General features: G+C 47.6%; 1 protein-coding gene across 1 annotated transcript; it reads right to left on the reverse strand.

Moving 5' to 3' along the window:
- Positions 1–24,921: 24,921 nt before the first annotated feature.
- Positions 24,922–27,478, reverse strand: SCGB1A1 (secretoglobin family 1A member 1). The gene is made up of 2 exons (XM_023559787.2): positions 27,424–27,478; positions 24,922–25,163 (listed from the first exon to the last, which is right to left on the reverse strand). The coding sequence occupies exons 1-2, from the start codon at positions 27,476–27,478 to the stop codon at positions 24,922–24,924; spliced, it is 297 nt and encodes a 98-aa protein (XP_023415555.1).
- Between the last annotated feature and the right edge of the window lie 480 nt (positions 27,479–27,958).

Here is a 27,958-nt window from a genome sequence, read left to right on the forward strand (position 1 = left end):
CAGAGGGAAAGAGGAACTGAATGATGGCTCCACAGACCTTCAGATGAGCTGGGGCATCCTGCTGTGGGATACAAGGTCAGTGGGCTCCTGGGGGGATGTCCACCCCCAAGGCCCTAAGGAGACCAGCCTCCATGGCAGATGGGATCTATAGGGCAGTGTGTCACAACTGGCCAGGGACTATCTATCTATCAGGCATAGTTCCAAGGCTGAGGGGTGGCTCCCCAAGGGACCAGTGCTATGAGTGTCTCCAACAGTATGGTGTGGTGGCTAGGAGCACCAGCTCTGGAGCCAGCCTGCCTGGGTTGAAATCCTGTCTCATTTATTAGCTGGGTGTCTTTGAGTAAGTTATGGCCTCTCTGAGCCTCAGTTTCCCCATGTATAAAACGGGGGGCAAAGAATGTTTCCTATGCTGTTCCCACCTTGAAGACTAAGGTACGCCTGCCATGATGTCTTCAATTGCCTCATATGCATGTGAAAGTTGGACAATGAATAGGGAAGACTGAAGAATTGACCCCTTTGAATTGTGGTGTTGGTGAAGAATATTGAATATACCATGGACTGCCAAAAGAATGAACAAATATGTCTTGGAAGAAGTACAACCAGAATGCTTCTTAGAAGCAAGGATGGCAAGACTATGTCTCGTATACTTTGGACATGTTATCAGGAGGGACCAGTACCTGGAGAAGGGCATCATGCTTGGTAAAGGGTCAGTGAAAAAAGACGAAGACCCTCAATGAAATGGATTGACACAGTGGCTGCAACAATGGGCTCAAGCGTAACAGGGATTGTGAGGATGGCACGGGACTGGGCAAAGTTTCATTCCGTTGTACATAAGGTTGCTATGAGGTGAAATCGACTCCATGGCATCTAACGATAACAACAATATGCCGTTGGGATTATTAAATGAAATAAACTTGTAAATCATTTAGCACAGTGCCTGACATGTAATAAAGGATAACTTACTATCATTATTAGTAGTAACAGAAAGTGGCAAAGGCCAGTGAAGAGGGCCATACTCAGGACCATACTCAGGCTGCTAATCGAACAGTGGGTGGTTTGTGGACCCAGAGGCACCTTGGAAGAAAGGCCTGGTGATCTACTTCCAAAAGATCAGCCAGTGAAATTCCTATGGAGCACAGTTCTACTCTGACACACATGGAGTCGCCATGAGTTCGACTTGGTGACAACTGGCTTAGGGAAAGCACAAACTGAAGTGAGGCCCAAGCATGGTTAGGGCAGCAGTAGAGTTGCAGGACAGCCCATTCTGTTGGACCTGGCCGTGGTGCTACTACTGCAATACGTTTTGGGTTAAAGTCAGACGGCCGGGTTCGCCACACCCTCAGCCTGGCAGGTTTGGTTGGGATCAGCTCCATGGCTGGATGAGGAAGTGAGTGTGGGAGATTCTGAAGGGGAAGAGCAGATGGTGACCCTAGAAGAGGGATGAAGGCCATGTCCCTGGGACTTGGGGAGACAAATAAAAGGCAAGGTTGGGGAGCTAGCACTGGACAACTGGCCTAGCCCTTTGAGGTTCAAGAGACTCTTGTTTTCCTTCAGCGAATCAGCATACATTTTTTTAAAATTGTATTTTAAGTGGATGTTTACAAATCAAGTCAGTCTCTCATACAAAAATTTATATACACCTTGCTATGTACCCCTAGTTGTTCTCCCTCTGATGAGACAGCACACTCCTTTTCTCTACCCTGTATTCCCTGTATCCATTCAGCCAGCTTCTGTCCCCTTCTGCCTCCTTATCTCCCCTCCGGACAGGAGCTGCCCACATAGTCTTATGTGTATACTTGAGCCAAGAAACTCACTCCTCACCAGTATCATTTTCTATCTTATAGTCCAGTTCAATCCCTGTCTGAAGAGTTGGCTTTGGGAATGGCTCCTGTCTTGGGCTAACAGAAGGTCCAGGAACCATGACTTCCGGGGTCCTTCTAGTCTCAGTCAGACCATTAAGTCTAGTCTTTTGACGAAAATTTGAGGTCTGCATCCCACTGCTCTCCTGCACCATCAGGGGTTCTCTATTGTATTCCCTGTCAGGCAGTCATCGGTTGTAGCTGGGCACCATCTAATTCTTCTGGTCTCAGGCTGATATAGTCTCTGGTTTATGTGGCCCTTCCTGACTCTTGGGCTCATAATTACTTTGTGTGTTTGGTGTTCTTCATTCTCCTTTGCTCCAGGTGGGTTGAGACCAATTGATGCATCTTAGATGACTGCTTGAATCAGTAAACACTTTTAAGGGGGCCAAGTGTGGGTTTCAGGCCATTTAAGGCCTTCTGTCAGTTCGTTTTACTGTGGTGGCTTGCGTGTTGCTGTGATGCTGAAAGCTGTGCCACCGGTATTTCAAATACCAGTAGGGCCACCCATGGTGCACAGGTTTCTGCAGAGTTTCCAGACTAAGATAGACTAGGAAGAAAGGCCTGTTGGTCTACATCTAAAAATTAGCCAATGGAAATTATATGGATCACAACAGAACACTTTTCGATACAGTGCTGGAAGATGAATCCTTTAGGTTGGAAGGTACTCAAAATATACAGTGGCCACAAAAATGGACGCAAGCATACCAATGATTGTGACGATGGTGCAGGACCAGGCAATATTTCGTTCTGTTGTACATGGGGTTGCCATGTACAACTGGATGTGCAAGTGGTTCTAGTTGATGCATTTTCTTAAGAAATGCAACTCTGAGCGGAGATCCAAGCAGGAAACGTGGGTCCTCAGCTTCTTGGAGCCTTTTTAAGGACTGGACTAGAGCTGTGGGGGGTAGACATTTTAGTTCACTAAATGCCCATCAAATGATGAACCTGTGAAGGTCACTTGTCAAGAACCCTCTGTTCCTTTCTCCACCACCCTGCCCTTTCTCTCACTTTTATCTCCACCTTTCTCCTCTCCAAGGGCCCTCCTGAGGCTACTTTGTGGATTTCGCCATTGTCCTGGAAGATCTGTCCCCTCAGAATGATGGAAGACTGGGGGTTCCTGGGCTTGGCATCTCTTTATACTCTGCCTGCAGCCCCCAGCTTGACAGAGGATGGCGCCCCAAGGATGGCATCTTGGGAGAATGTTGCCGGAGTGACCAGCAGAAGTTCCAGCTGTCATCATCAAACATTCTCATGACTTACCAGGTTCTACGCGAGCTCCCCAGCTTCATCTGATTTCCCTTCTCCCCATCACTCACTTTTCTTTAGCCTCACTGTCTTCCTTGTGGTCCCTCCAGCACTAAGTCTGCCTTCCTTGGCCCTCACCCATAGTTCGCCATCGTTTCCACTGCCTGGAATGCTCTATCTCTTCTTAGCATGGCTGACTCCTTCTCATCCTTCAAACTTCAGCCTAAATGTTCCCTCTCGTGTCACTGTCCATGAACTAATAGGTTCCATATCTCCCTCAATGTCCTCTTTAACCGGTCATTTTGTTCAGAGCGTGCCCAGATCACAACTTGTAGTTTCCTATTGACTTGTTCATCTTGTTTATTGTTTGTCTCCTACTAAAGTGCCAACTCTACAAGGGCAGCCTGCACATGGAAGGTGTCAATAAGTATTTGTCATTAATGAACAAGTAGATGATGAGGGCATGAACCTAGAGAGCACAAGAGGGCCAGGAGAACGCAGACCTTCCAGAAGGGGCAGAGGGTCTGTAAGGAGACTTGAGAATGAGGGACAGAAGGGTAGTGTTAGTAACCAAGAGAGGAGTGAAACATCAGTTGGGGATGCTTTTGGCTGCAGGTAACAACAAACCTGTCCAGTGGCGGCTTAAACAGATGGTTATTTTTCTCACTGTCTGGAGACTTGGCAGGACAGTTCTGGGTTAAGGTTGCTAAGGTCCTCTTGGCCTTCCCCTCAGCTTTGGACGTCACATCCTCACACAACCAAGTTCAAAGGCAGGAAGCAGGGAGCAACGTGGGCCTGAGATAATCCTCACACGCCTCTCTCTCATGGAGGACAGCATGGAGATTGTCCCCAGAAACTCCCATCTGAGCCCCACCTACATCCCACTTGTTAGAATGGGAACATGTCTCCCCTTGGACCAGAGGCTGTGCCCATCTTGCTTGAAATCAACGAATCTCTTTCCTGTCCCTGAACAAACATGGAGTTCTGCCAGCCAGGTTGAAGGGGACTGGCTTTTGACTAAGTAATCAACAGTGCCTGCCACAAGCGTGTTTCATGAATTTCTTTCTGCTGGGTTAATTGATGCAGGGAGGTCCAGTGGGTGGAGGCACTGAGAAGTGGCCGCTAGATTTGACTCTTAGTGGACTGTTTGTGTCCCTTGAGAGAGCGGCTCCCATAGAGTGGTTTGGCTGGGCTGCAGACAGCAGGGGCTTAAGAATTACTTGGAGAAGTTCAGGAGATGAAGGCTGTATTAATCCCCTAGTGTTGCTGTAACAAAGTACCATAAACTAGGTGGCTTAAAACAACAGAAATTTATTCTCCCACAGTTCTGGAGGCTAGACATGTGAAAACAAGGTGTTGGCAGGCCCATGCTCCTTCTAAAAGCTCTAGGAAAGAATACCGCTTTGACTCTTCCTAGCCTCTGGTGGTTGCCAATCCTTGGTGTTACTTGGCTTGTAGTGCATTGCTCCAGTCTCAGCCTCTGTCTTCACATGGCCTTCTCCCTGTGTGTCTCTCTGTGTCTTCACGTGACCTTCTTATAAAGACCACAGTCATTAGATTTTGGGCCCACCCTGATTCAGTATGACCTCATCTTAACTAATTACATCTGCAAACACACTATTTCCAAATAAGATCATGTTCCGAGGTTCTAGGTGGACATGAATTTTGGGGAACACTATTCAACCAATACAGAAGTAGACTACCAAGAAGCTTGATGTTAAAGGTAAGAGGAGAGATGTGGCAATTGCCTAGGCAGGTGGCAGACACAAGGAGGTCTTTTCAGTTTGGGGCAGACTTGAAAGTTTAGAGGCTGAGCAAAAGGAGCCAGCAGGGTTAAAGATTTTGAAGCAAGATGGAAGAGTTGATTCCCATGGCCTGGAAGAACCATGGGATTGATGGGGTCAAGCGACAAGAGATGATGTCTGCGGCTGGAACAAGTGGAGGATTTTCTGAGAAAACTCAGTTGCCTTCTGAGACAGGAGGGCAGGAGGGCAGGATAGGGCTGGGAAGATGCCCAGCTGGGAGGAAGATTCCTTTCATTTTCTTTTGTGTGACACTGGGCTCATTTAGAGATTGAATCCATGACCTCACCCTTTTTGTTGCCTTTGTTTTAACGTTCTAGTATGTTGTTGTTAGCTGCCCTGTCAACTCATGGTGACTCCATGTACAATGAAACAAAACTCTGCCCAACCCTGCGCCATCCCCATGATCGGTTGCAGATTGAACAGCTTTGATTCATAGGGTTTTCATTGGCTAACTTTTGAAAGTAGATTGCCAGGCCTTTCTTCCTAGTCTATCTTAATCTGGAAGCTCTGCTGGCACATGTGTAACGTCATACCAATGCACAAGCCTCCACTGACAGATGGGTGGTGGCTATGCCTCAGAGCAACTGGCTGGCAATGGAAACTGGGTCTCCTGCATGGAAGGTGAAGGTTCTACCACTGAACCACCAAGGTATAACAGACTCAAAAAACAGGTCATATTTGTGTGGTTGTATATTAAAGAGTGGAAACCCTGGTGGCGTAGTGGTTAAGTGCTACGGCTGCTAACCAAAGGGTTGGCAGTTCAAATCTGCCAGGCGCTCCTTGGAAACTCTATGGGGCAGTTCTACTCTGTCCTATAGGGTTGCTATGAGTTGGAATCGACTCGACGGCACTGCGTTTGTTGGGTTATTAAAGAGTTCCAGGGGAAAGCCTGATCCCTGGCTTTCTAGTTCAGATGGACAGAGCTGGCCAGTACACAGTCTTGGGTGTGGCAAGTATATGTTGCAATCCAGAGGGTGCGGGGTCACTTAACAGCACCAGGAGCCAGATCCTGCAGTGAAGGCCAGACAGCAAGGCTGAAGAGGAGAGCCTTGAGCTGGGCAAGAACTTGGGGTCCAGGCCCAGGTCCACCACTTACAAGGTGGGGTTCACCGGCACTCTCTGAGCCTGTGACCTCATCTCCTCACTTTCCCACACACGAGGTTATAAGATGTGGTGGGTCCTCAGAGGGAATTCAGTAAATGCCAACCCCCCCCCCCGCCCCCTTGTCCGCAGGGAGCCTGGCCCTCCTCAGCACCACTCGGAACAGGACTGCGTTTTCCCTCACTCTTAGCCCTGGTCCCTCACTTCTGGAATCTTTTTCCTTTTGTTTTGGGGAATGATGGCCTGGGGCCCAGTTAGGAAGGTTGGAAGCCAAACCCGTCTCCTCTATTTATTCAGATTGTAGCTATGGATGCAGCAAAAATGCAAACACAAGTTTGACTGGATATATGAGTTTGGTACTCCAGAACATTTAGGGCTGTTGTCTACTTACGTAGGAGGCCTAAAACAACATTAAAAAACCAAAAAACCCACTGCCGTCGAGTCGATTCCGACTTGTAGTGACCCTATAGGACAGAGTAAAACTACCCGATAGAGTTTCCAAGGAGCGCCTGGCAGATTCGAACTGCCGACCTCTTGGTTAGCAGCCGTAGCACTTAACCACTACGCCACCAGGGTTTCCAAAGCAACATTATGTTAGCATAAATAATAGTAACGGATAACGATGATGTTTGCAGAACAGGGTGAATGTAATTAACGTCACTGAATTGTACATGGAAAAGTGGTTGAAACGGCAAATGCTTTGTTATATAGATTTCACCACCACACACACACAAAAAAATAATAGAAGAAGCCCCAACAGAAAAATCATTGGCATTTTTAAGAAAAAGTTCTTAGCAGGACTGTCCAGACGCTGTTGGCCTGATTAGCACCAGCGCTGTGAGCATCTTCTCAGTAGCTCTTCGATGTCCATGTCCACATCAGGAGGGATCCAGTTCTAAAAGGGACACCCCTTCTCTTTAGTCATCTGCTTTATGGAGTGCCTAAGGAAGGCTCCCAGCATGTCTCATGGTGTTGTTGGGGGCGAGACTGATGTTGCTTAGAATTGAGGAGCAGGGTCATTTGGTCCCATCGAGGCTGCCCCAATCAGATCAGTCCTGCCCGTTGGCCGGGGGGCCTGGGCTCCATTTCATCATCTCTAAAATGGGATGAATAGTGGAATTGCTATGAGGATTCAATGAACCGATACCTATAAAGTGTTTCAAAAAGTGTCTGGCTTAGTCGAGTAAGCACTCTTGTACCATCACATCTGCCCAGATGTACGCAGTTAATCAGTCAACCAACACGGATGCCTGTAACTTGGCCGTACTGTGCCCTGTGGGAAGGAATCAGCCTCACGCTGGAGAGAAAAAAGGGACACTGTAGAGATAAACAGAGGAGCAAGGCCAGGACCAGCCCTGCCTGGGCGGGCGGGTGTGGACAGCCTGGAGGACTCGCAGCTGCTGGGCGGGGCCGCTGTCAGCCGGCCTTGTTTAATCTCCTGGCAGCCGATGTGAGGGGAAAAAGGAGAATCTGGTTTTCATTGTGTGGTTGTTCCTCATTTCCTTCTGCTTTCGAGATCCTCTTCTTAGGGAGAACAATGCCCTAAACAAGGAGGCTCAGGCTTCCTGGGCCAGGCAGCCAGCCGCCCAGCTGTGGGGGAGATCAGGCGCCCCAAGAGGATGACATGGCCGGACACTCGCAGGGCAGATGGCGTTGGAGTCCCTCCCTCTGAGAATGGGTGGGGTTTGGCAGCTGGTTTGAGTTCCAATTTACCATTTGTTGTTCTGTCCCTGGGGCTTTGAGCAAGTCCCCCAGTCTCACTTTTTAGTATTATTTTGAATTTTCCCTAATTGCCAAGGAAGAGCAGTCTTCTCCGGGCCACTGGGGTTCTTATGAGGTTGGGCGGGTGGAGGGGCCATAGACCCCAGAACTGTTTGCACGACTTAGATTTTGAAGCCCGAGAGGCGCACCAGGCCACTGTGCCCCCAGCAAGAAGGGAGCGGTGTTGCTCCTTGAAAACCTGTCTGGCCTGGCCTGCGCACACACACAGACCGGCCAGGGAGGGATCTGGAGGCTCGCCTGGGGACCCTGGGGGTGCCACTTCCACAGCCAGGGACTTGTCAGGCCAACTGGGGGCAGAAGGTCCAGGGCTGTGTCCAAGGAATGGGGTGGGGTTTCCTCATTCCTTACTGTCTTCATATTTTGCCTTTCATCTGTGGTTTCCGTACATTTATCGACCATTCTGAGTTTCTCTTTCATCACCAGGAAGCAGAGTGAATCCAAAAGTGAGTCACCCACGCGTGTAAAGGGACAAGAAAACACCAAAGGGCTATTGGACTATGATCTGCAGGTATAGACAGTTTTATCGAGAAAGATCCTAGGGAATGGCAGGCAGAGGGAATAAGGGAAGGGAGGAGACCACACAGCCTGAAAGGGACTTTGGCAGGGTCAGCCATTTTTAAGATGTGGGGAGACTAATTCTTAGCAGGTCTGTTGCCTGATTAACACCAGCTCCGTGAGGCTCTTCTCAGTAGCTCTTCAATGTCCACATCACATGCCTTCTTGAGGGATCCACGCTCTGAAGGGCGCACACCTCCTCTTTAGTCACCCCTTTTACTGAGCAGGTGGGGTAGGACTTTGACCTAAGAAAGCCTCTGAGCATGTCTCACAGTGTTGTTGGGGGTGAGGATGATACTGGGAAGAAGTGAGGAGGGTGTTTAAGACCCATGCTTAAGTCACTCAGGTGCCATCATTGCAGTTTCTGCCACAACCATATGCCATCCATATTGCTATCTGTTTAGTGTTTTTCTTTAAATAGACTTATTTTTTATTTTATTAAAAAATTTTTTTTATTGTACTTTAGATGAAGGTTTACATAACAAACGAGTTTCTTATTAAACAGTACACGTATTGTCTTCTGACAGTGGTTAACAACTCCACGACACGTCGACACTCTCCCTTCTCAACCTTGGCTTCCCTATTACCAGCTTTCCTGTCCCCTCCTGCCTTCTAGTCTTTGCCCCTGAGCTGGTGTACCACTTTAGTCTCATTTTGTCTTATGGGCCTGTCTAATCTTTGACTGAAGGGTGAATCTCAAGAGTGACTTCACTACCACGCTGAAAGGGTGTCCGGGGGCCATACTCACACAGTGTCTCCAGTCTCTGTCAGGCCAGCAAGCCTGGTCTTCCTTTTTGAGTTAGAATTTTGTTCTACATTTTTCTCCAGCTCTGTCTGGGACCTTCTGTTGTGATCCCTGTCAGAGCAGTGAATAGACTTATTTTTAAAAGCTTAAGTAAATTTAATTAAAAAGGAGCCTTTATGTCATTACTATAAATAAAACCCAGCATAACTGTTTTAACATAACTGTTAAATTAAAAATATTAATTTACGTACCACTAAAGTTTCACTCCCATCTGTCAGTTCATCCCACTGTGGGGGCTTGCATGTTACTGTGGTGCTGCAAGCTATGCCACCGGTATTTCAAATACTGGTAGGGTCACCCACGGTGGACAGGTTTCAATGGAGCTTCCAGACTCAGACAAGCTTGGAAGAGAGGCCTGAAAGTCGACTTCTGAAAATTAGCCAATGAAAACTCTATGCATCACAGCAGATGATTGTCTGATATACGGCTGGAAGATGAACTCCCTAGGTTGGAAGTTACTCAAAATACACAGCGGCTGCAATGATGGCCTTGAGCAGACCAACGATCATGAAGATGGTGCAGGAGTGAACAACATTTCATTTTAATGTATGTGGGGTCACCATGAGTTGATGCTGACTCCATACAACTAACCACAACTGCTACTAAAACCGACTGGACTGCCTCCTAGTATTTTGTCTAAGTTCTTGGTGTAGGTTTTTTATACACGAGGGGATGTAGCTGAAGTTGGCAAGAAGCTAGGAGTACGGTTATTTGTGCCAACCTGTGGCCTCGTCAGAGACGTGCTCCGGGGATAACACCCCTGCGGCTTGGCCAAGAGTTCCTGGGCTCTTAATCAGCAGCTCTGAAATGGAGAACGGCAGTGTTTCCTTCCAGAGGGCTGGGTGAGATTAACTGAGTGCATAAATTTATATGTGCAAGGTGTTTAGCCAGTATACTCATTAGAAGTGAGGATGGTGAGACCTCATCTCACGTACTTCGGACATGTTATCAGGAGGGATCAGTCCCTGGAGAAGGACATCATGCTTGGTAAAGTAGAAGGTCAGTGAAAGTGAAGAAGACCCTCAATGAGATGGATTGACACAGTGGCAACAACAATGGGCTCAAACGTAGCAATGACTGTGAGGATGGCGCAGGACCAGGCAGCATTTCATTCTGTTGTACGTAGGGTCGCTATGAGTTGGAACCAACTCAAAGGCACCTAACAGCAACAAAGGTATTTAGAATAGTGTCTAGTGAGTAGTAAGCATTCGAGAAATGTTACACCCACCCTAACTTGGGGCATCCTGGCTGAGGACTCCCAGGCTGCCCTGGTGCCCTCAGCGTCCTCCTGCCTGGGGGCAGGGCCAGGTCTGACCCAGTCTCCAGGCTTCCTCCTGCTCTCAGCTGATCTCTGTTTCTCTCTGACTCTTCCACTGGGACAGGTTCAGCCTGGTGGTGTGACTATCACTTCCCTCATGATTATAGGATTAAAATAAGATGTGGCCATGGTATTAGTCATCACAAAACAACTCCATTGTAATTGGCAGTCATCTCTGTCCACTGGAGGCTCTGGGACTGGCTCCAGGGATGGACAATTTCATGTACGTGCTGGGGGCTTGTCAGATCTGGGTTGGTGGCTCCATCTACTGAGCCACGGCATGTTTCTGGAACGGGATTCCTGGTTTGGAGGGAGAAAGGAGCTGTGGGAAGCAGTCCCAGGTTCCCTGGTGGGACTGGAAATTTTGCCTTAGGCCTGGAATTTTGACTTCCTGTTTGGCCTGGCACTTGTTCCCCCACATATTTGGCCCTGACACATCCTCTCCCTCCCCCTCTCAGGATCCGTTTCCTCATCTGTAAAATGAGGTGGTTGCACTAGATCCTATCTGAAGCCCTTTCATGTTGAGAAAGCTATGATTCTGCCTCCGACCCACCCCCTCACTTCTTCAGGCCTCCTAGTTGACAGTGAGAAGCAAGGTGGGAAGAAGAGAGAAATAGGGAGAGCTGTGCATCTACAACGTACAGGACAGCCCCCTACAGCAAAGAATGGCCTGGTCCCAAATGTGAATAGTGCCAGGTTGAGAACCCCTGCCTTAGGGGAGGAGAGAGAGAAGGGTGGAAAAGACTAAAAAGGCAAATGCGTAAATGCTCTACAAACGATGACTGGTTAGACAAATGATAATAGAAGGGAAAATTCAGGAAGAAAAGAAAATGCATGGATAAAGGGCTTATAAAGGGGAGTAAGATGGGGCAAAGAAACCCTGGTTGCTCAGTGGTTGAGCACTAGGCTGCTAAGCGAACGGTAGGCGATTTGAACCCTCCAGCTACTCTGCGGGAGAAAAGATCTAGTGATCTGCTCCCATAAAGATTACAGCCTTGGAAGCCCTACGAGGGCAGGTCTGCTCTGCCCTATAGGGTTGCTATGAGTCGGAATCTACTCGACGGTGCACAACAACAAAATAAATGGGAAAGCATGTGTTTGCAAGGTGGCCACAGCTGGGGTGGTAAGAGTTTAAGCGGCCGGCCTGAGAATACAAACCATTGTTGGAGTGGATTGATATCCTCCCCTCTCCTTCTTTGCTTATTCTGGAAGATGCTACTCACTGGTAGGGATCCCTCCTATGGGACTTCAGCAATGCCACCAGATTAGCAATGGTGTCTGTCGGTGTCACGTGGTAGTCTTAGGCTAACAGGCTGGATGGTCCAGAGGCTTGAGCAGTCATTATCATGTGAGCCAGTCCTGATTAGTTTCTCTATGAGGCTTTCGCTCCTTACCGAGATCACAACAAGTCAGTTGTCTAGAGGAAGACACTGCGTAAAGCAAACTAAGAGAAATCGAGGAGGACGCTGCAAACTTTTCTAAAATTAAAAACCATGAAAAACATGAGGCAAGCGTCAGGCTGGGAGAAAGTACCTGCAATACATATACCTGACAAGGTGTTTATTTCCAGAATAGATGAAGAACTACTACACATTAATAACAAAAAGACAAATGACCTAATTAAAAAATGGGCAAAAAATGGGTTGTAAATTCTCTGAGAATACAAAGGTGTGGGCTATGGCCGTCAGTACTGTGAGCTGAGTTTGAACTCCAGCTCAGTTTCTCTTAAACTGGGAGATTCTCGAGAAGTTACTTAACATCTGAAAGTCTTTGTTTTCTTGTCTGTAAAAAGGGGACAGTGGTACTTACCCTATGTTTTTTTTTTTTTTTAATTTGTATTTTTAAATAATTTACTTTATTGTTTTTGTTGAGAATAAACACAGCAGAACATAACCAGTTCAGCAGTTTCTACATGTACAATTCCCTGACATTGATTGCCTTCTCCAAGTTGTGTAACCATTCTCTCCCTCCTTTTCTGAGTCGTTCCTCCCCCATTAACATAATCTCACTGCCTCCTAAATTTTCTGTCTAAGCTGTCAAGTTGCTAATGCCAATTTGATCCCATATAGATAGTTCCTTGAAAAGAACACAAAGCGCAATGCTTACTAATCAAGCTAATTTATTGTTAGGTTTTAAGAAGACTTGAGAGGACATTTTTGGTTTAAGGGCAATAGTTTCAGGAATTCATCCAACTTACTTTATAGTTTAATTGTGAGAAGTAAATGAGGTTTTCCATGAAAAGTGCTCGGCTCAGTGTCTGACTCATGGTACGTGCTCAGTAAATTGTCATGTAGAAATATCAAAGCTTTTACTTTATTGATGCCCAGTTTCTTCCAAGCCTCTTAAAAAGGGCTTAGCACCTTTCTCCTCTGAACAACCCAACACACATTTGAGAAAAAAAAAAAAGAAGTTATGTTAATAATTTCTCCCCATTTATGTGCACATACTGAATGAATGGGGAAGGATCTCAAAGCTTTAAGAAGGGAGAAGGAAAGGGGGTCATTTTGAACTCGACTGGTCAGAGAGAAGGTATTATAAGGGAGGACCTTCAAAAATGGGTAGGATTTAGTCATAGAATGAGAATTGGGAGAATGATTTCAGTTTGAATTTTGGAATGGTGAGCAGGCCGTTCTGATTGGAACCTAAGGTTTACGTAGGAATTGTTGTTAGTTGTCCAGTTGGGTCCAACTCATGGCAACCCATGAAGTGTTGAATGAAATGTTGCCTGGTCCTGGGCTATCTTCATGATCATTGCTGTGAGTCCCTCCTGGCTATTGTGTCAATCCACCTCACTGAGGTTTCCCTCATTTTCATTAGCCTTCTACTTTATCAAACATGATGCCCTTTTCTAGCGAGTGGTCTTTCCTGATGATGTTTCCAAAGTAACCCCATTGAAGTCTCTCCGTCCTCACTTCTAAGGAACATTCTGGTTGTATTTCTTCTAAGACTGACTGGTTCATTCTTCCAGCAGTCCACAGGATAGTCAATATTCTTCAGCAACACCACAATGTGAATACATCGATTCTTCTGCTTCCTTTTTCATTGCCCAGCTTTCCCATGCACACGAGGCGATTGAAAAGACCGAGGCAGGAATTAACCAGTTGCTGTCAGCTCCAACTCATGGTGACGCCATGTGTATAAGAGTAGAACTGTGCTCCAGAGGGTTTTCAGTGACTGCTTTTTCAGACGTAGATCTCCAGGCCTTTCTTCTGCGGTGCCTCTGGGTGGACTTCAACCACCAACCATTCTGTTATTAGCCAACCACTTTAACCGTTTGTACCACCCAATGACCCCTGGCAGGAACTAGTGGAAGATAAAGTCAGGAAGAAAGACTGGCTTCAGATGGGGCCTCACTAAGAAAGCCAGGAAAAGGAGCAGCTGAACAATTCTTGAGCACTGGCGGTGCGTGATGAAGCCAGGGTGTGCAGGCCCACACGGGAGGTGAGAGACACCAGGCCAGGAGGCCTGGGAGGAGAGAAACCTACTAGTTCAGGTGGAGATGAACTGGGTGAGACTCAGGGTGGATGCTGCGGAATGGAGAGGAAGGTATAGGTAGGCAACTTGAAGCTGATTGCTTGGATTTCTGAAGCAGAGAGAGGGAAGTGAAGAGAGAAAGTCAGTTTGGAGATGATAACAAAAGGAATTTCTTTTTTTTAAAATAATGGATTTATTTATTTTTGTTTGTTGTTGAGAACATAGACAGCAGAAATACACCAATTCAACAATTTCTACAGGTACAATTCAGTGACATTGATTACATTCTTCAAGTTGTGCAACATTCTCACTCTCCTGTTCCAAATTGTTCCTCCCATATTGACATAAATTCACTGCCCTCTAAGCTCCCTATTTTACCTTTTGAGTTGCCGTTATCAGTTTGATCCCAAATAAATAAAAGAGCATAATGCTTAAGGCAGACATTCTTTACTGATTAAGCTAAGCTACTGTTTTTTTTTTTTGTTTGTTTGTTTGGTTTAAAGATGACTTCAGGGAATATTTTTGGTTTAAGGTTTAGAGATTATCTCAGGGGAATAGTTTCAAGGGTTCATCCAGCCTCAATGGCTCTAGAAAGTCTGGATTCCATAAGAATTTGAAGGATTTGTTTATAGAATTAAAAGGAATTTCCTTTTTTTTTTAATTGTACTTTAGATGCAAGTTTACAGAACGAACTAGTTTCTCATTAAACAGTTAGTACACACATTGTTTTATAACATTGGCTAACAACCCCACAACATGTCAATGCTTTCCCTTCTGCACCTTGGTTCCCTATTACCAGCTTTTCCGTCCCCTCCTGCCTTCTAGTCTTTGTCCCTGGGCTGGTGTGCCCTTTTAGTCTCATTTTGTTTCATGGGCTTGTCCAATCTTTGGCTGAAGGGTGAACCTCAGGAGTGACTTCACTATAAAAGAAATTTCTTAAAGGCTAAGACCAGAGTTGGCAGACCTCTTCCTGGTTCCTCGCTTTCTTCAGTCTGCTAATTGAATGTTCTAAAGAACAGACTGTCCTCTTGGTCTCAGACTTGTACGGGACACCCAAAGGACAGAGCTTGGCTTTCTACAAGCTTCCTTTCCACTCTCAGTGCATAGAAACCGCACAGAGGGAGGCAGGTCAAGACCAAAACAGATCCGACAGCTGAAGAGTTTCCAAATCTGCCCCTCCCAAAGGCAAGAGTTTGTTTAGATGCTTTTTTTTTTTCATCAAAGGGGAGGGGGGTGAGGGAGGGGACAAAGTTAATGGCCTCCTGATTTTACAGAGAGAAGCAGATAGCTTTTTGAATAAAACCCTTCTTGTTATTGTTTTACAGGGTTGTAGCAGAGGCCAGGAAGAAAACCGCCCCCTCTGAAGGCTGTTTTTGTTGCTGTTCTTTGGAGCATTGTTCTAAAAATGGGAAATTACGTGTCGCTGTGCTTAAGGAAACAAACACCTGCAGTTAAACGAATACCTTCCACAAGGTGGCTTTTTCAAGCATGAACTCTCATAGCCCCGGGTAGTCCTGGACGCAGAGCTGCTGCGGAAGCTCCATTTGGTGCGTTTCTTCACTTTCAAGGGGACCGGGAGTGGGCTTCTGTGTGTAACAAGGGTGGGCTTTGGCAACTATGGGGCTCAGGCGATTTTCCTTCACTCATTCACCCAATAAACATTTATCGAGCATCTATGCTGCCCCAGCTCTGGTGGTTTTTGCTCTATTCCCTTCCCTGGAGTTGCTAAAATTACCGTGAGAGTAGGCTACAGGCAGGCGCCTTTCTCTTCACTTTTTTCAGATTTCGAAGTCAGCGCATGACTGCTGCCTCCACATGACTGAGGAGCATACTTCCTCTTCCCTTCCTCCCTTCCTCCTTCCCTCCAGCCTCCCTCCCTCCAGCCTCCCTCCCTCCAGCCTCCCTCCCTTTCTCCCTCCCTCCCTTTCTCCCTCATTCCCTCCCCCTTCCTTCCCTCCCCCTTCCTTCCCTCCCCCTTCCTTCCCTCCCCCTTCCTTCCCTCCCCCTTCCTTCCTTCCCCCCTTCCTTCCCTCCCCCTTCCTTCCTTCCTCCCTCCTTCCTTCCTTCTTTATTAATCTAAAAAATTTTTAAAAACTGTGGTAAATATATGTGACTAAACATTTGTCATGTCGACAGTCTTCTCATGTACAATTCATGTGACATTAATTAATTCATCATGTTGTTCAACCATCACCCTTACTGGTTCCCCAAAATTTCCACCCCAACAATGTAATGTTCAATATGTCAATCAATATGTTTCTTTAGGTACCTGGCTTCAATGTTTCCGGGCAGTGGCGTCTAGTCTGATATTCTCGTTATATGGTGCTACACATTCAGAGATCATTTCTGGGTTATCTTGTCAATGGCTAGCATTTATCAACATTGATATAATTGCCAAATGATCAGACTTTCAAGTTTATCAGACACACACAATTAATACATTTCAGATGGATTTGTGGTATAAAAAGAAGCCGAGTTTCATTAGCTGAGCTCATCTTTACCTACAAATGGGGAAGACTCATAGTTGGATCATTTAACTTGCTTTTGTTGACCTGAATTTTCTAATTTTTGTGTAAGTGACAAGATAACAAAGACCTGGATCTTGCCCCCATGGGGTTCACGCTCTAGAAAGAGATGCAAGCAAAGACACTCCAGCAGGTAAGTGCCAAGACAGAGCAGAGATGAAGTGTGATGGGATCCCAGAAGCAGAAAAAGCCCCGCTCCTGAGGGCAGGAGGAACACGGTACGGAAAGAAAGGGCCCAAGAGCTGAGTCTTGAAGGAATCTTAGGGTTGCCAGATTTAGAAAATAAAAATACAGGCTGCCCTGTTAAATTGGAATTTCAGATAAACAATGAATCGTTTTTTGGCATAACCTAAACCCGTTGCCATCAAGTCGATTCCGACTTATAGCAACCCTATAGGACGGAGTAGAACGGCCCCATAGAGTTTCCAAGGAGCGCCTGGTGGATTCGGACTGCTGACCTTTTGGTGAGCAGCTATATCACTTAGCCACTATGCCACTAGGTTTCCTTTTTAGCATAGATATGTCCCAAATGGAGTCCTTGGGTGGTACAAACAGTTTATGTGCTCGGCTGCTAACTGAAAGGTTTATGGTTGGGGTCCACCCAGAGGGGCCTCAGAAGAAAGGCCTTGTGATCTACTTCTGAAAAATTAGTCATCAAAAACCCTATGGATCACAGTTCTATTCTGACATATGTGAGGTCACCATGAGTTGGAATTGACTCAATGGCAACTGGCTTATGTTCCAAGTATTGCAGGGACATGAAGGATGGATTTCAGTTTTCCAGGTGACTCTGGGGAAAGGGAAGTGTCAGTCAGAGGGAACTGCTTGTGCAAAGGTGTGGAGGTGTGAAATGCATGGTTTCTGTTACCTGTTTCAATTATTCATGGGTGTGTCTCCTAGTTATACAGGTGAGTATCACCTGGGGAAAGCGGTCTGTCCACCAGGCAGATCCCCTGCTCTGGGCTGGTGGCCACGGAGTCTTCAATGGCTGGTTTTTGGGAAGTAGATCACCAGGGTTTTCTTCCAAGGCATCTCTGGATGGACTCAAACCTCTAACCTTTTGGTTTGTAGCTGAGCACGTTAACTGCACCATCCAGGGACTTTAGGGGCCCAAGTGGGTCCCGCAACTCTTGGCATTCTGAGCTCGAATTCTAAGGGAAGCTTTTTAGCTACCCTCCTCGTGATTACCAAGGTGGTTGGGTGTTACAGGTATGTAGCTTCAGATACTTTATGAGTTAATTAGACTTTGGTGGTTAGGCTGGGAATCCATGTGTAAAATTGATTCAATGAGTTCCAAATCCCTGGTTTATCCATTCAGAAGCTGGTGACTAGGCCTGCTTAGTTGGAGCTATTTTCAGATTGGCTTTGTGCGTGTACCATGGGCTTATCATTTTAGTTTGCTCATGGAAATCTGCTGGGTGGCTAACGACCGATGACTCATCTTCACATTATTCCCATGTGCCTGTTGGTGTACTCCACAGTGCTTGAGAGGAACGTCCCCTAATGATAGGTTTCAGAACGCATCGTTTGTGCGGCCCCGTCATCATCAGTCGAGGTTTCTTTATCATCTTCCTGAAGCCACTTGAGCTGCCATCACTCCATGGTGAAGTACTACCCACAAATCCCTTGGTATTCACAAACACTGTGCCTCAAGTCAGCTGTAAACTAGACATCGTTTTATCCACATCATCTTGATAAAGTTGATGAGGGCCGGTTTTGCTTCCTCTTCCTGCCTCATGAGTCACATACAGATTTTGTGCCAGGCTAACCCTGACTTTTTTACGTGTCGACGGTGTAAAATTGTGGCTTTCTCACTGATCAGTTTACTCAGGCGATGTTAAGGACCAGAGCTTGGATTTTGCACGGTGATGGCAATGTCTTTACTGTTCCTTTTCAGCTGTCTTCAAGAGAAAACGTTCCTTCCGTTTCAGGATGTGGGGGTAACAGATGCTTTTCTAAGAAAATTTCCACTCAGATTCACCGTTTTCTTGATGCTGTGGCCAAGAATTGTGGCCTTTCTTTCCTCCAGCCTCCTCAGACATACGAACGCCGAAACTAGTAGGGAACCAAACTCACACTTCTTGTGTTTAATCTTCTTTCGCTTTCTTAACATACATTTTCAGCTTTTTTCTTCATACAAGTAGTTTGTACTTAATATCTCTCAGATGCAGGGGACGTTTCAATTATTATTATACTACTAATATAATGGAGCACTGGCAGTGTAGTGGTTGAGAGCCCAGCGGCTAACCAAAAGGTCAGCGGTTCGAATCCACCAGCGGCTCCTTGGAAACCCTATGGGGCAGTTTGGCTCTGTCCTGTCCAGTTGCTATGAGTTGGAATCGACTTGAGAGCAATGAGTCTTGATTAATATAATAATACATTGGCTTCCCTGTGTTTTAGAGTTTATCATATTCAGAGTGAAAATGGCTGATTCTGTAATTATGTATTCCTAGGGGAGGACACATTTTTTTTTCTGTAAAGGGCCAAAAACGAGTCGCTGTCAAGTGGATTCCGATGCATGGTAATCCCCCGTGTGTCATTGTAGAACTGTGTTCCGTAGGGCTTTCAATGGTTGATTTTTCAGAAGAAGATCACGAGGCCTCTTCTGAGGCACCTCTGGGTAGACTCAAACCTCCAACGTTTCTGTTAGGAGCTGTAAAAATGACGTGGTGGCGGCATCTGACCTCCTCTAACTTCAGGAGAGGCAGAGAGGATCACCATCAGCTGATTCCTCCCAAGCGGAGGGCAGATATACCTCTTCTCTCCAAACTTTTTACCAGCTCTGTTGCCAGCCGTCCCTCCCACAGCACTATTTCTTTGCTGGGTTTGATAATCCGTTACAATGACCACACAGAACTCACAGACAATACTCCTGATTATGGGAGGTGACAGGTTACAATTCAGGATCAGGAAAAGCAATATATAGTTCTTCAGTGAGGACAGCTTCTTGGCCCTGCCCACAGGCAGGCCTCTTCATGCCCCTTGGCCTCTCGGCTCTTGACCCCTGGACCCCTCCATCCTCTTGTGCCAGCCCAGCCTCTGCCTTGCTCCAGCAAGTGTTACAAAGCTCTTTAGCTCCACTGGTAAATGCCCAGCGGCACCCCACTCCACCAATGAGGTTGAGCTTAAAGATGCTCAGCTCTCTGGCTCCATAGGTTGGCGAGCCTAGCTCTGCCAAGTGCCCAGAGGCACCCCACTCTGCCAGCAAGCCTCCTGCCCAAAGGTGCTCAGCTTTCTCGCTCTGTGAGCAAGGAAGCCAAATACAATATCTTCTGCCAGTTTCCTGGTTCTGCTGCTGCTGTTTCTTACCAGCTTACACTGTCTCTGGTGTTACAGCTCTGTCTCCTGGGTCTAGGAGGTTCTCAGTGCAGGGACCCTGCATCCAAAGGATGTGCTTTGCTCCTGGCTCTTCTTTCTTGGTGGTGGTGAGGTCCCCACTTTCTGCCTCTGGAATGGCTTATTTTAAGCCTATCAGGATGGTAAAAATGACCAATCCCCTCATTAGGTTTCATATACCTTATTTGCATGGTTCCATCCCACACGGGTGCCATGCACCTTGTTTGCTTTATTAGCAAGCTGCCCAATCCTATTGGTGGGCCACAAGCGCCTTATTTACATAGTCCCACCTAGTCATTTGGTGGGAGTTACAAGACCACGGCTAGAAAGGCTGTAGAAAAGTGATCCATCCCACTGTGGCAACCTAGTGCGTTAACCATTTGCAGCACCCAGAGACCTGTAAAGGACAAGGTAGTAAATATTTTAGGCTTTGGGGACTATATATAGTTTCTGTCTCTCCTCCTCCTTCTTCTAATATAAAAACCATTCTTAGTTGAGGTCTGTTCAATAATAGGTTATGGTCCGGATTTGGCCTGCTGGCCCTAGTTTGCGGGCCCCTGCTGTAATGTATGGTTATCTATTGTGAGCCTAACCACATGAAGACAGAAAAGAGCCCAGTGAACATCCTTTCATTTCTGATTGCCTTCTGCTTTCTGTCAACACACATCACTCAGATACGTGCTCTTCCTGTAGCTGTGATCTGCTCATCTTGCATTCTTTTTTTTTTTTTTTAAACCTAATGAACATTTCTGTACGTTGACATAGCCCACATTCTTGTGGATCTCCTCAGCCCCCAAGAGGCTGAGACTCAGTGCAATATAATTACACTTCCTTCTATCCTCAGATACCTGTGTTGTATTTGCCCTGGATAAATATTTCCCAGGCTGTGACTAGGTAGTTAAAATTCTGAACCTTTTATGGCCCTGGATCCTTATCCAGGTGCAGGTATGTGAGTTAATGATGACCTGGATGCAGGAGAAATTGGGGCCTTAGCAGTGAGGCAGTAGGAGCGGTGGAGAAGGCGGCAGCCCCCCACCAAGGCTCCTCCCTTGGCAAAGAACCTCTTTTGGAATTGCCAGTCCCCCTGACCTGCTCTGGAATTTTTACATTCAGGAGCCCCTCCTTTGCACACATTGAAGGGTGGGGCATGGCGGTTTCACAGCTTGTGTGCGTGCGTACACAAGGGTGCAAATGTGAGCGGTCCCTGTTTTGGGGGTGAGTGGACATTTCTCCTTAGTATTAGTTTATTGGTCAAGATGCTGTGGAGATCCAGGCATTTGGTATCCCACTACTTGGAGGGCAGGGTTTGGGGCCTGGGCTCTGGCATCATCAGTTTATCTGGGTACAAATCTTTACCAGTATAAGTCAGAATCAACCTGGCAGCAACAGGCTGGAGTCTCTGGGTGGTACAGTTACGGAGCTTGGCTGCTAACCAAAAGGTTGGACGTTCAAGTCCACCCAGAGGTGCCTCGGAAGAAAGGCCTGGTGAGCCACGTCCTAACAATCATCCATTGAAAACCCTGTGGAGCACAGTTCTACTCTGACACATGGAGTTGCTGTAAGTCTGAATTGACAATGGTAACTGGTTTGGGGGAATTTTTACTGTCTGTGCCTCAGTTTTTTCATCTGCAGAATGGGAGCGCAAAATGGATAACGTCTTCAGGGTTGTAATGAGGAATAAACAAGAAATTGTGAAAATGCCTGGCAGTGAGTAAGCAATCGATAAAGGTTATCAGTTTGTGGTTTCTGCGTCCAGGTTAAAAAAGAAAAAAATGGGGCAGGTGGGGGTCAAAGGTCATTCCACCTCGATCCTTTCTGCCTTTGGGGCCATCTCAGGCTCTAGATTCTGTTAGACTCACCCTTGGAATCATCTGGAAAAGGAATCATGGCTAATTCCAAAAGGGCTGACACAACACTGGCCCAGTTCAGCTGGCAGCAACATTGTTTGTGTGCCTGGCCCTGCTTTTCCTCAGAGTTCTGATAAAAAAAAAATCAAATTAAAAAAAAATTATATAGATGATAAAAGATCTCTAAAAGAGAACTGGGCTTCATCATCTGTGCCTGAGCGTGCGGCGCCCCTGGTGTGCAGGGTTTAGAAATCCCAAAGCTAAATCCCAAAGCTAGACCAGCCTAACGCTCCTGGTGGCTTGATCGACACTGCCCCCTAGTGGCCACTGGCAGCACCCGGCGCTGTAGGCGGGGAAGGTGCCACCCCCCTAGCCCATAACTCAGCGCGTCGCCTGCCTGGAGACGCCGTTGCTTTTTGAAGATGGCTGGGCTGAAGGCTTGTCTCTCCCACTTCAGCTTCCTCCCTCCCGTGCCCTCTGATGATGCTTTCTCCATTCCTGTCTTCTCTCCTCACGTCCTCCACTTCCATTCAGCTGTTGCGGGTGGTGTGGCCCCGCCCGCATGCTGCAGGCAGGGCGTTTTTTGGGATTTTTACGTGGACAATGGACACATCTTTCTGATGAGTTTTGTCCTTAGAATATTTTGCTCTTGTGCTACTTGAAAAACCAAGCAACGATAGTTTTGAGCAGCTGATGCTGTGTGCCCTGTACAAAGGCCCTGATGTGGCAAGGGGATGGGACCTTTCAAAAATGAAGCGCATCCAGGGGAGGGGGCTGTGGAGCACAGTGAGCAGTGGGGACAAGAGTGGGAGACGAGAGCTCTGTGGTGGTCCCGTTCTGGACTTGAATGTTACAAGTGCTGGGAAGCTTTGAAGGATTAAGTGAGGGCAGGCAGAAGAGGTTTGCATTTGATAGAAATTACTCTGGCTGCCGTGTGGAGAATGGATTCCAGGGGGATAGAGTGTGAGCTGGGAGGCCACTTAGGAGGCCACTGTGGTTGTACAGGGGAGACATGGGTGGTGAGGACGAGGGGGCCCTTGTGGACATGGAGAGAAGTAGATGATTCCAGACATGCTTTGGAGGTAGACTTCGTTCACCTGGATGTGATGAGCTGGGAAGAGAGAAGGGTCAAGTAGAGCCTCATTGAGATTAGGGACATGGTGAGAGGAGCAGGCTGAAGGGGGGAGGGTGTCAAGATTTCTGTGGGCTCTGTGGATTTTTAGATGTTGAATAGATGGTAGGATGTAAGGGGAGATGGCTGGGCTCTTTTGGCAACAAGTAAGAGAAACCTAGAGAAAAGGAACTTTAGAAGGGCTCTGGGTTTTCTCCTGGTGTCCATGTACAATGGAATGAAACGCTACCCCTGTCTTGTACTGTCACGGTGACTGGTTGCAGGTCGGACCATTGTGCTCCCCAGGGTTTTCACTGGCTGATTTTGGGAAGCAGATTGCCGGGACTTTCTTTCTAGTCCATCTTAATCTGAAAGCCCTTCTGAAACCTGTTCAGCATCACAGCATGAAGAAAGCCTCCACTGACAGATGGCTGTGGATGAGGTGTGTTGCATGGGCTGGGAATCGAACCAGGGTCTCCAGCATGGAAGGCAAGAATTCTACCACTGAACCACCAGTGTCCTCTCTTGGGTCATATAAAACATCTTATAGATTCCCTTTTCTACCAGAGAGCAGAATCCTGAAGGGAGTGGAACAAAACAATTCGTTTCATCACTAAGTGGATGGGGGTGCTCAGGCTGGGTCAGCCTGAGTTGAGCCACTGCCCCATACGACACCCTCCCCCACAACCGGTCACCTTGGGGCAGGCCCTGGGCACATCAGGTTCACTCTCAGTCCATGGGAGGGAGTGTGTACCAGTGGGTGCCCTTACTTCCTGAGACTAGCGGAACTGGTGGACCGGAAGTGAGCTGCTGGCCTGGTCCTGCCTGGGGGCTTCATTTGCCTGATTGCTGTTTTTGTCTTTGCCCTGGTTCCCCTTACCCTAGGGGGGCTGACCCTCTGGTGTGATTCCTGTGTAGAGTAGAACTGCCCCATAGGGTTTCCTAGGCTGTAATCTTTATGGAAACAGATCACCAGGTCTTTCTCCTGGGGAGCCGTTGGGTGGGTTCGAACCACTAACTTTTTGGTTAGCCACCGAGTGCTCAACAACTGTACCACCAGGGCTCTTTGACCCTCTCACTCTAGCAGTAAATAAAAATGAGGCAGTGTTCACAAAGGTGAGATGCTTGTAGTTTATTGTAAAGAGCAAGATGGAGAGGTGGTGGGGAAGGAGTAAGGAAGCGGGTGGGGGCAGCGGCGGCGAGGAGGACTTTGGATTCAGCAGTTGGTGACCTTCGGCTTCAAAATCTCATGGGCTTTAGAATCCTAATCATAACTACACTGTGGGCTTCTTACTATTCTCTCCTAAAAAGATAAAAGATAAAAAATTAGTGACTGAACCTCACTATTAGGTGGACAGGATGATACAGAAACTCTAAAGTCACGTGAGAGGCTTGGTAAACTCTGGGAGGGGCTGAGATTGTAGGGGCTTTGCTGATTTCTCAAAAACCTTCCAAAAAAAGTAAGGGTGAAGCCGGGAGAGATGCCTGTGTCTGCTTCCCCAGGGACATTTGCATCGTAGCTCTGTTCTTTCCTTTCTGGATTAGAAAAACCTAAACCAAATGTGCTGTCTATTGTCACCAAGTGGGTTGTGACTCATGGTCGCCCCATGTGTTACAGAGTAGAACTGTTCCATAGGGTTCTTGGCTGTAATCTTTACAGGGAAACCCTGGAAGCATAGTGGTTAAGAGTTATGGCTGCTAACCAAAAGGTTGGCAGTTCAAATCCACCAGGCACTCCTTGGAAACCATATGGGGCAGTCCTACTCTGTTCTATAGGGTCGACTCGGAATCAACTCAACGGCAATGGGTTTGGTTTTTAATCTTTACAGAGGTTCCTGGGTGTTGTAAACAGTTAAGCATTCGACTACTAGCTGGAAGGTTGGCGGTTCGAACCCACCCAGAGGTGCCTTGAAAGTAAGGTCTGGCGATCTGCTTCTGAAAGGTAACAGCTTTGAAAACCCCATGGAGCGGGTCTACTCTGCACACATGGGGTCGCCATGAGTTGGAATCAACTTGATGGCAACTAACAACCATCTTTATGAAAGCAGATCAACAGGCCTTTCTTCCTTGGAGCTGCTGGGTGGGTTTGAACCACCAACCTTTAGATCAGTAGTCGAGCACAAACTGTTTGGGCCACCTGGGGAGGACACGACAGCTAAGGGACTTTGCAAACCCGCTTCTCACAGTGTAAGTGAAGGAAGCTGTTTACCGTCAGCCTCATGAGGCTGTCTTTGGCATTCTGGGGGAGCTTGTCCACCGATTTCTTCATCTGGATGCTGGCATCTATCATGTCGAGATCAGGGTTGAAAGGCGAAACAGCATCTTCGAAACTGGAAAGTGTGCCCTTGAAGAGGAGTTCAATGACTCGTAGAAAGCTACGGCAGACTGTCGCAGAGGCTGAAGCACGGGAAAAGGAAAACCCATGTATCGAGGCCTCACACGAGAGGGTCAGCAGCCTTTTCACGGCTGGAGTAGCACATCAGCTCGGTATCTGCAGATGCTCGAGGCAGCTGACTCATGGTGCTGTGTGGATGCGTCCTGGGAGACAACCAGCTTTGTGTGGCTTTCCTGAGCCTTCCTGGGTTGGGGTGGGGCCAGGTGCCATTTAGTCCAGCTGCTGGAGTGCTAGGCAGAGTATTGATAATGGGAGCTGCTGGTCTGATTTTTCATGCTACGTGTGGGCTGTAGGAGAACAGCTTGGGCAGAGGGCAGTGAAGGCTTTGGTCCCCACCAGACACCTGCCTCTTACCAGTGGTTAGTGATGGGCCCAACCCTGTGGGCAAAGTCAGGCTCTGGCAGGAAGAAGCACTTGTACCAGCCAAGCATGAGCCTCCAGCCCTGGCCTGGAAGAGGTGGGCACACTCAGGTCTTGGGTCCAGTGGCAAATGGGCCTGCAGATCGACACCCCTCTGTGTCTATCCCTTGTTCCCTTCACTCTTAGTGATCCCCAGACGGTGCTCCTGTCTCAGGTCTCTGCCCCCAGGAACATGAGGGAGAGTCACCATTTCTTAACTCTCTGCTCACCCCATCCTCCCACTGAGGCTCAAGTACCCTGTCCCTGGATTCTCTGCCTCGTGTTCCAATTCAGCTTCCCTGCTCCAAACCTAGGACCCCACTCAAGGTGGTCACTCCAAGTCAAACCCTCCCCAGATCTTAGATCACTGCTTTGCATCTTCCTATGTCATCAGGTAAGTTACTTTACCTTTATGTGGCTCAGTTCTCTCATCTATAAAATGGAAATAATAGCCCTACATCTTAGGGGTATAGAAAGGAAAAGAGATAATACATGCAGGGGATTAAGAACGGTGATTGGCACACTGTCAGTGCTAAGTAAATGTTAGTTATTGTTATATGTGCACACTCACACGAAAACATTTCAGACCCACCTTGGACACGTTTTGGTCCTCTCTCACTGAGCTGCCCACTGCTATCCACAGCACTGGGAACTTCTAACTAATGTACATCTCAATCCAAAATTGAAGAACAAACACACTTCTGAACAAAATAGTTGTCCTCACTGCCTCTTGGTTTTTGCCCCACCCCGCCCCCAGCATCATAAAACTTACCATCTCCATGGGTATCATGAAATGTTCAAAATGTTCAAAAGAAACAAAAAAACAAAAAAACGCATTTTCAGATGGGGATGGAAGAGGCTGATGCAGAGTGAAAAACAGGGTTGGATAACTCAATTCCCAAAAGATCAGGGAGCTTGAAGGGAGGTAGGAATGATTCATACTACCTCTCTCCTTCCTTCTGTCCTCCCATCTACTCACCCATCATCCCTCCATCCCTCCATCCCTCCATCCCTCCATCCCTCCATCCATCCATCCATCCATCCATCCATCCATCCATCCATCCATCCATCCATCCATGTCTCCTTTCCTTCCTTCCTCCTTCCCTCCCTCCTTCCTTCCATCTACTCACCCACTCAACATCCCTCCATCCATCTTTCCTGTCCTTCCTTCCTCCTGTCCTGTCCTTCCTCTCTCTCTCCTTCCCTCCCCACCTCGCTTCCTCCCTCTCTCCCATCCTTTTCCTTTCAGTGACAGCAGCAACTACTTAGAGACTCCTAATCCTTTTTGCAGAGAACAAAAATGTTTAGAACACTCAAGTCTGGCTTAGATTTTTTCCAAAGGGAAGATCCCTATCTGGACTACTCCTGAATGCCCAAAGTGGATGACCTTCCCTGGGGTTGGGTTTCTCCTGGGAATGTGAGGCTCTGCAGCTCCCCCTTTCCGGCCCCTGTGACTGCCAGAGTGGTGTGGAGACCCTAAACCTAGAGGCTGTACCTTGGTCTCTTCGAATCTTGGGGTTTGTCAAGTCTTGGCTTTGGGGAGCTCATGACTCCTATTGCACTGGTTGTTGGACACTCTCATCGTTATGGGGTCTCCTTCCTCCCTCCCTCCAGTTGATTCCATTCCCTGGATTCCGAGGTTGTTGGATACGGAAGATGGGGTCATTTTCAGGTTTCCTGACAGCCTCAGACCCTCAGACTGGCCTGTTCACCAGACCTGGCTCCCTGGCTGGTAGTTGGCATTCTCAGACTCTCCCAGCAGCCAGAGAGGGTGTGGGCAGCTGGCTCCCTCTCCTGAGCAGAAGCAGGTGGCAGTGAGGGTCTCAGAGCACAGGTCTGGAAGAAGGGACTCAGGGCACTCACCAGAGCTGCTGCAGAGAGCCAGGGTGACCAGGGCAAGCATGACAGCGAGCTTCATGGTGGCAGGAGGCTGGGCAAGGCTCTAACCCTGTCTTGGTTCCGATGGTCTTGTGTGGCACCTGCTCCCTAGGTCTCCTCTTATATGCTGCAGGCAGCGTCAGGAGGGAGGAGGGCAGGGAACGGGCTCCACTCGAGGGGACGGCACTATTTACTTAAGCATCTGCTGGGTGGAAAAAGTAAATAGCCTCTTTTCTCAACCCAGTTTCTGCCCTCATGAAAACTGAGCTCACACAATGGGCCACTTTGGGGGTTTCCAGAATCCTTCGTGGAGGCAATGAGGGGAATGCTGAGTCAGAGGGCGTGGAGACCCGGTTGTCTGCGACACTCTTTGAATCTGTGTACTGGGGCTGTCCAGGATTCCAAAAGTGATTTTAGAGCCCACCTGGACTTATCACCCCAGGAGAAACTGAGACCTGAGGCCCCTCAGCTAGTGACAGGGACAGGACTAAAACTAAGGACCCCCAACCCCTACTGGGCT

This window comes from Loxodonta africana, chromosome 7, assembly GCF_030014295.1.
Source record: "Loxodonta africana isolate mLoxAfr1 chromosome 7, mLoxAfr1.hap2, whole genome shotgun sequence".
Lineage (NCBI taxonomy): Eukaryota > Metazoa > Chordata > Mammalia > Proboscidea > Elephantidae > Loxodonta > Loxodonta africana.

Excerpts from the sequence above, each read along its gene's own strand:
- SCGB1A1 (XM_023559787.2), bottom strand. The coding sequence starts at position 27,478 with ATGAAGCTCGCTGTCATGCTTGCCCTGGTCACCCTGGCTCTCTGCAGC. Across the intron at positions 25,164-27,423 it reads GGCTCTCTGCAGCAGCTCTG|CCTCTGCGACAGTCTGCCGT; the intron begins GTGAGTGCCCTG and ends CCCGTGCTTCAG.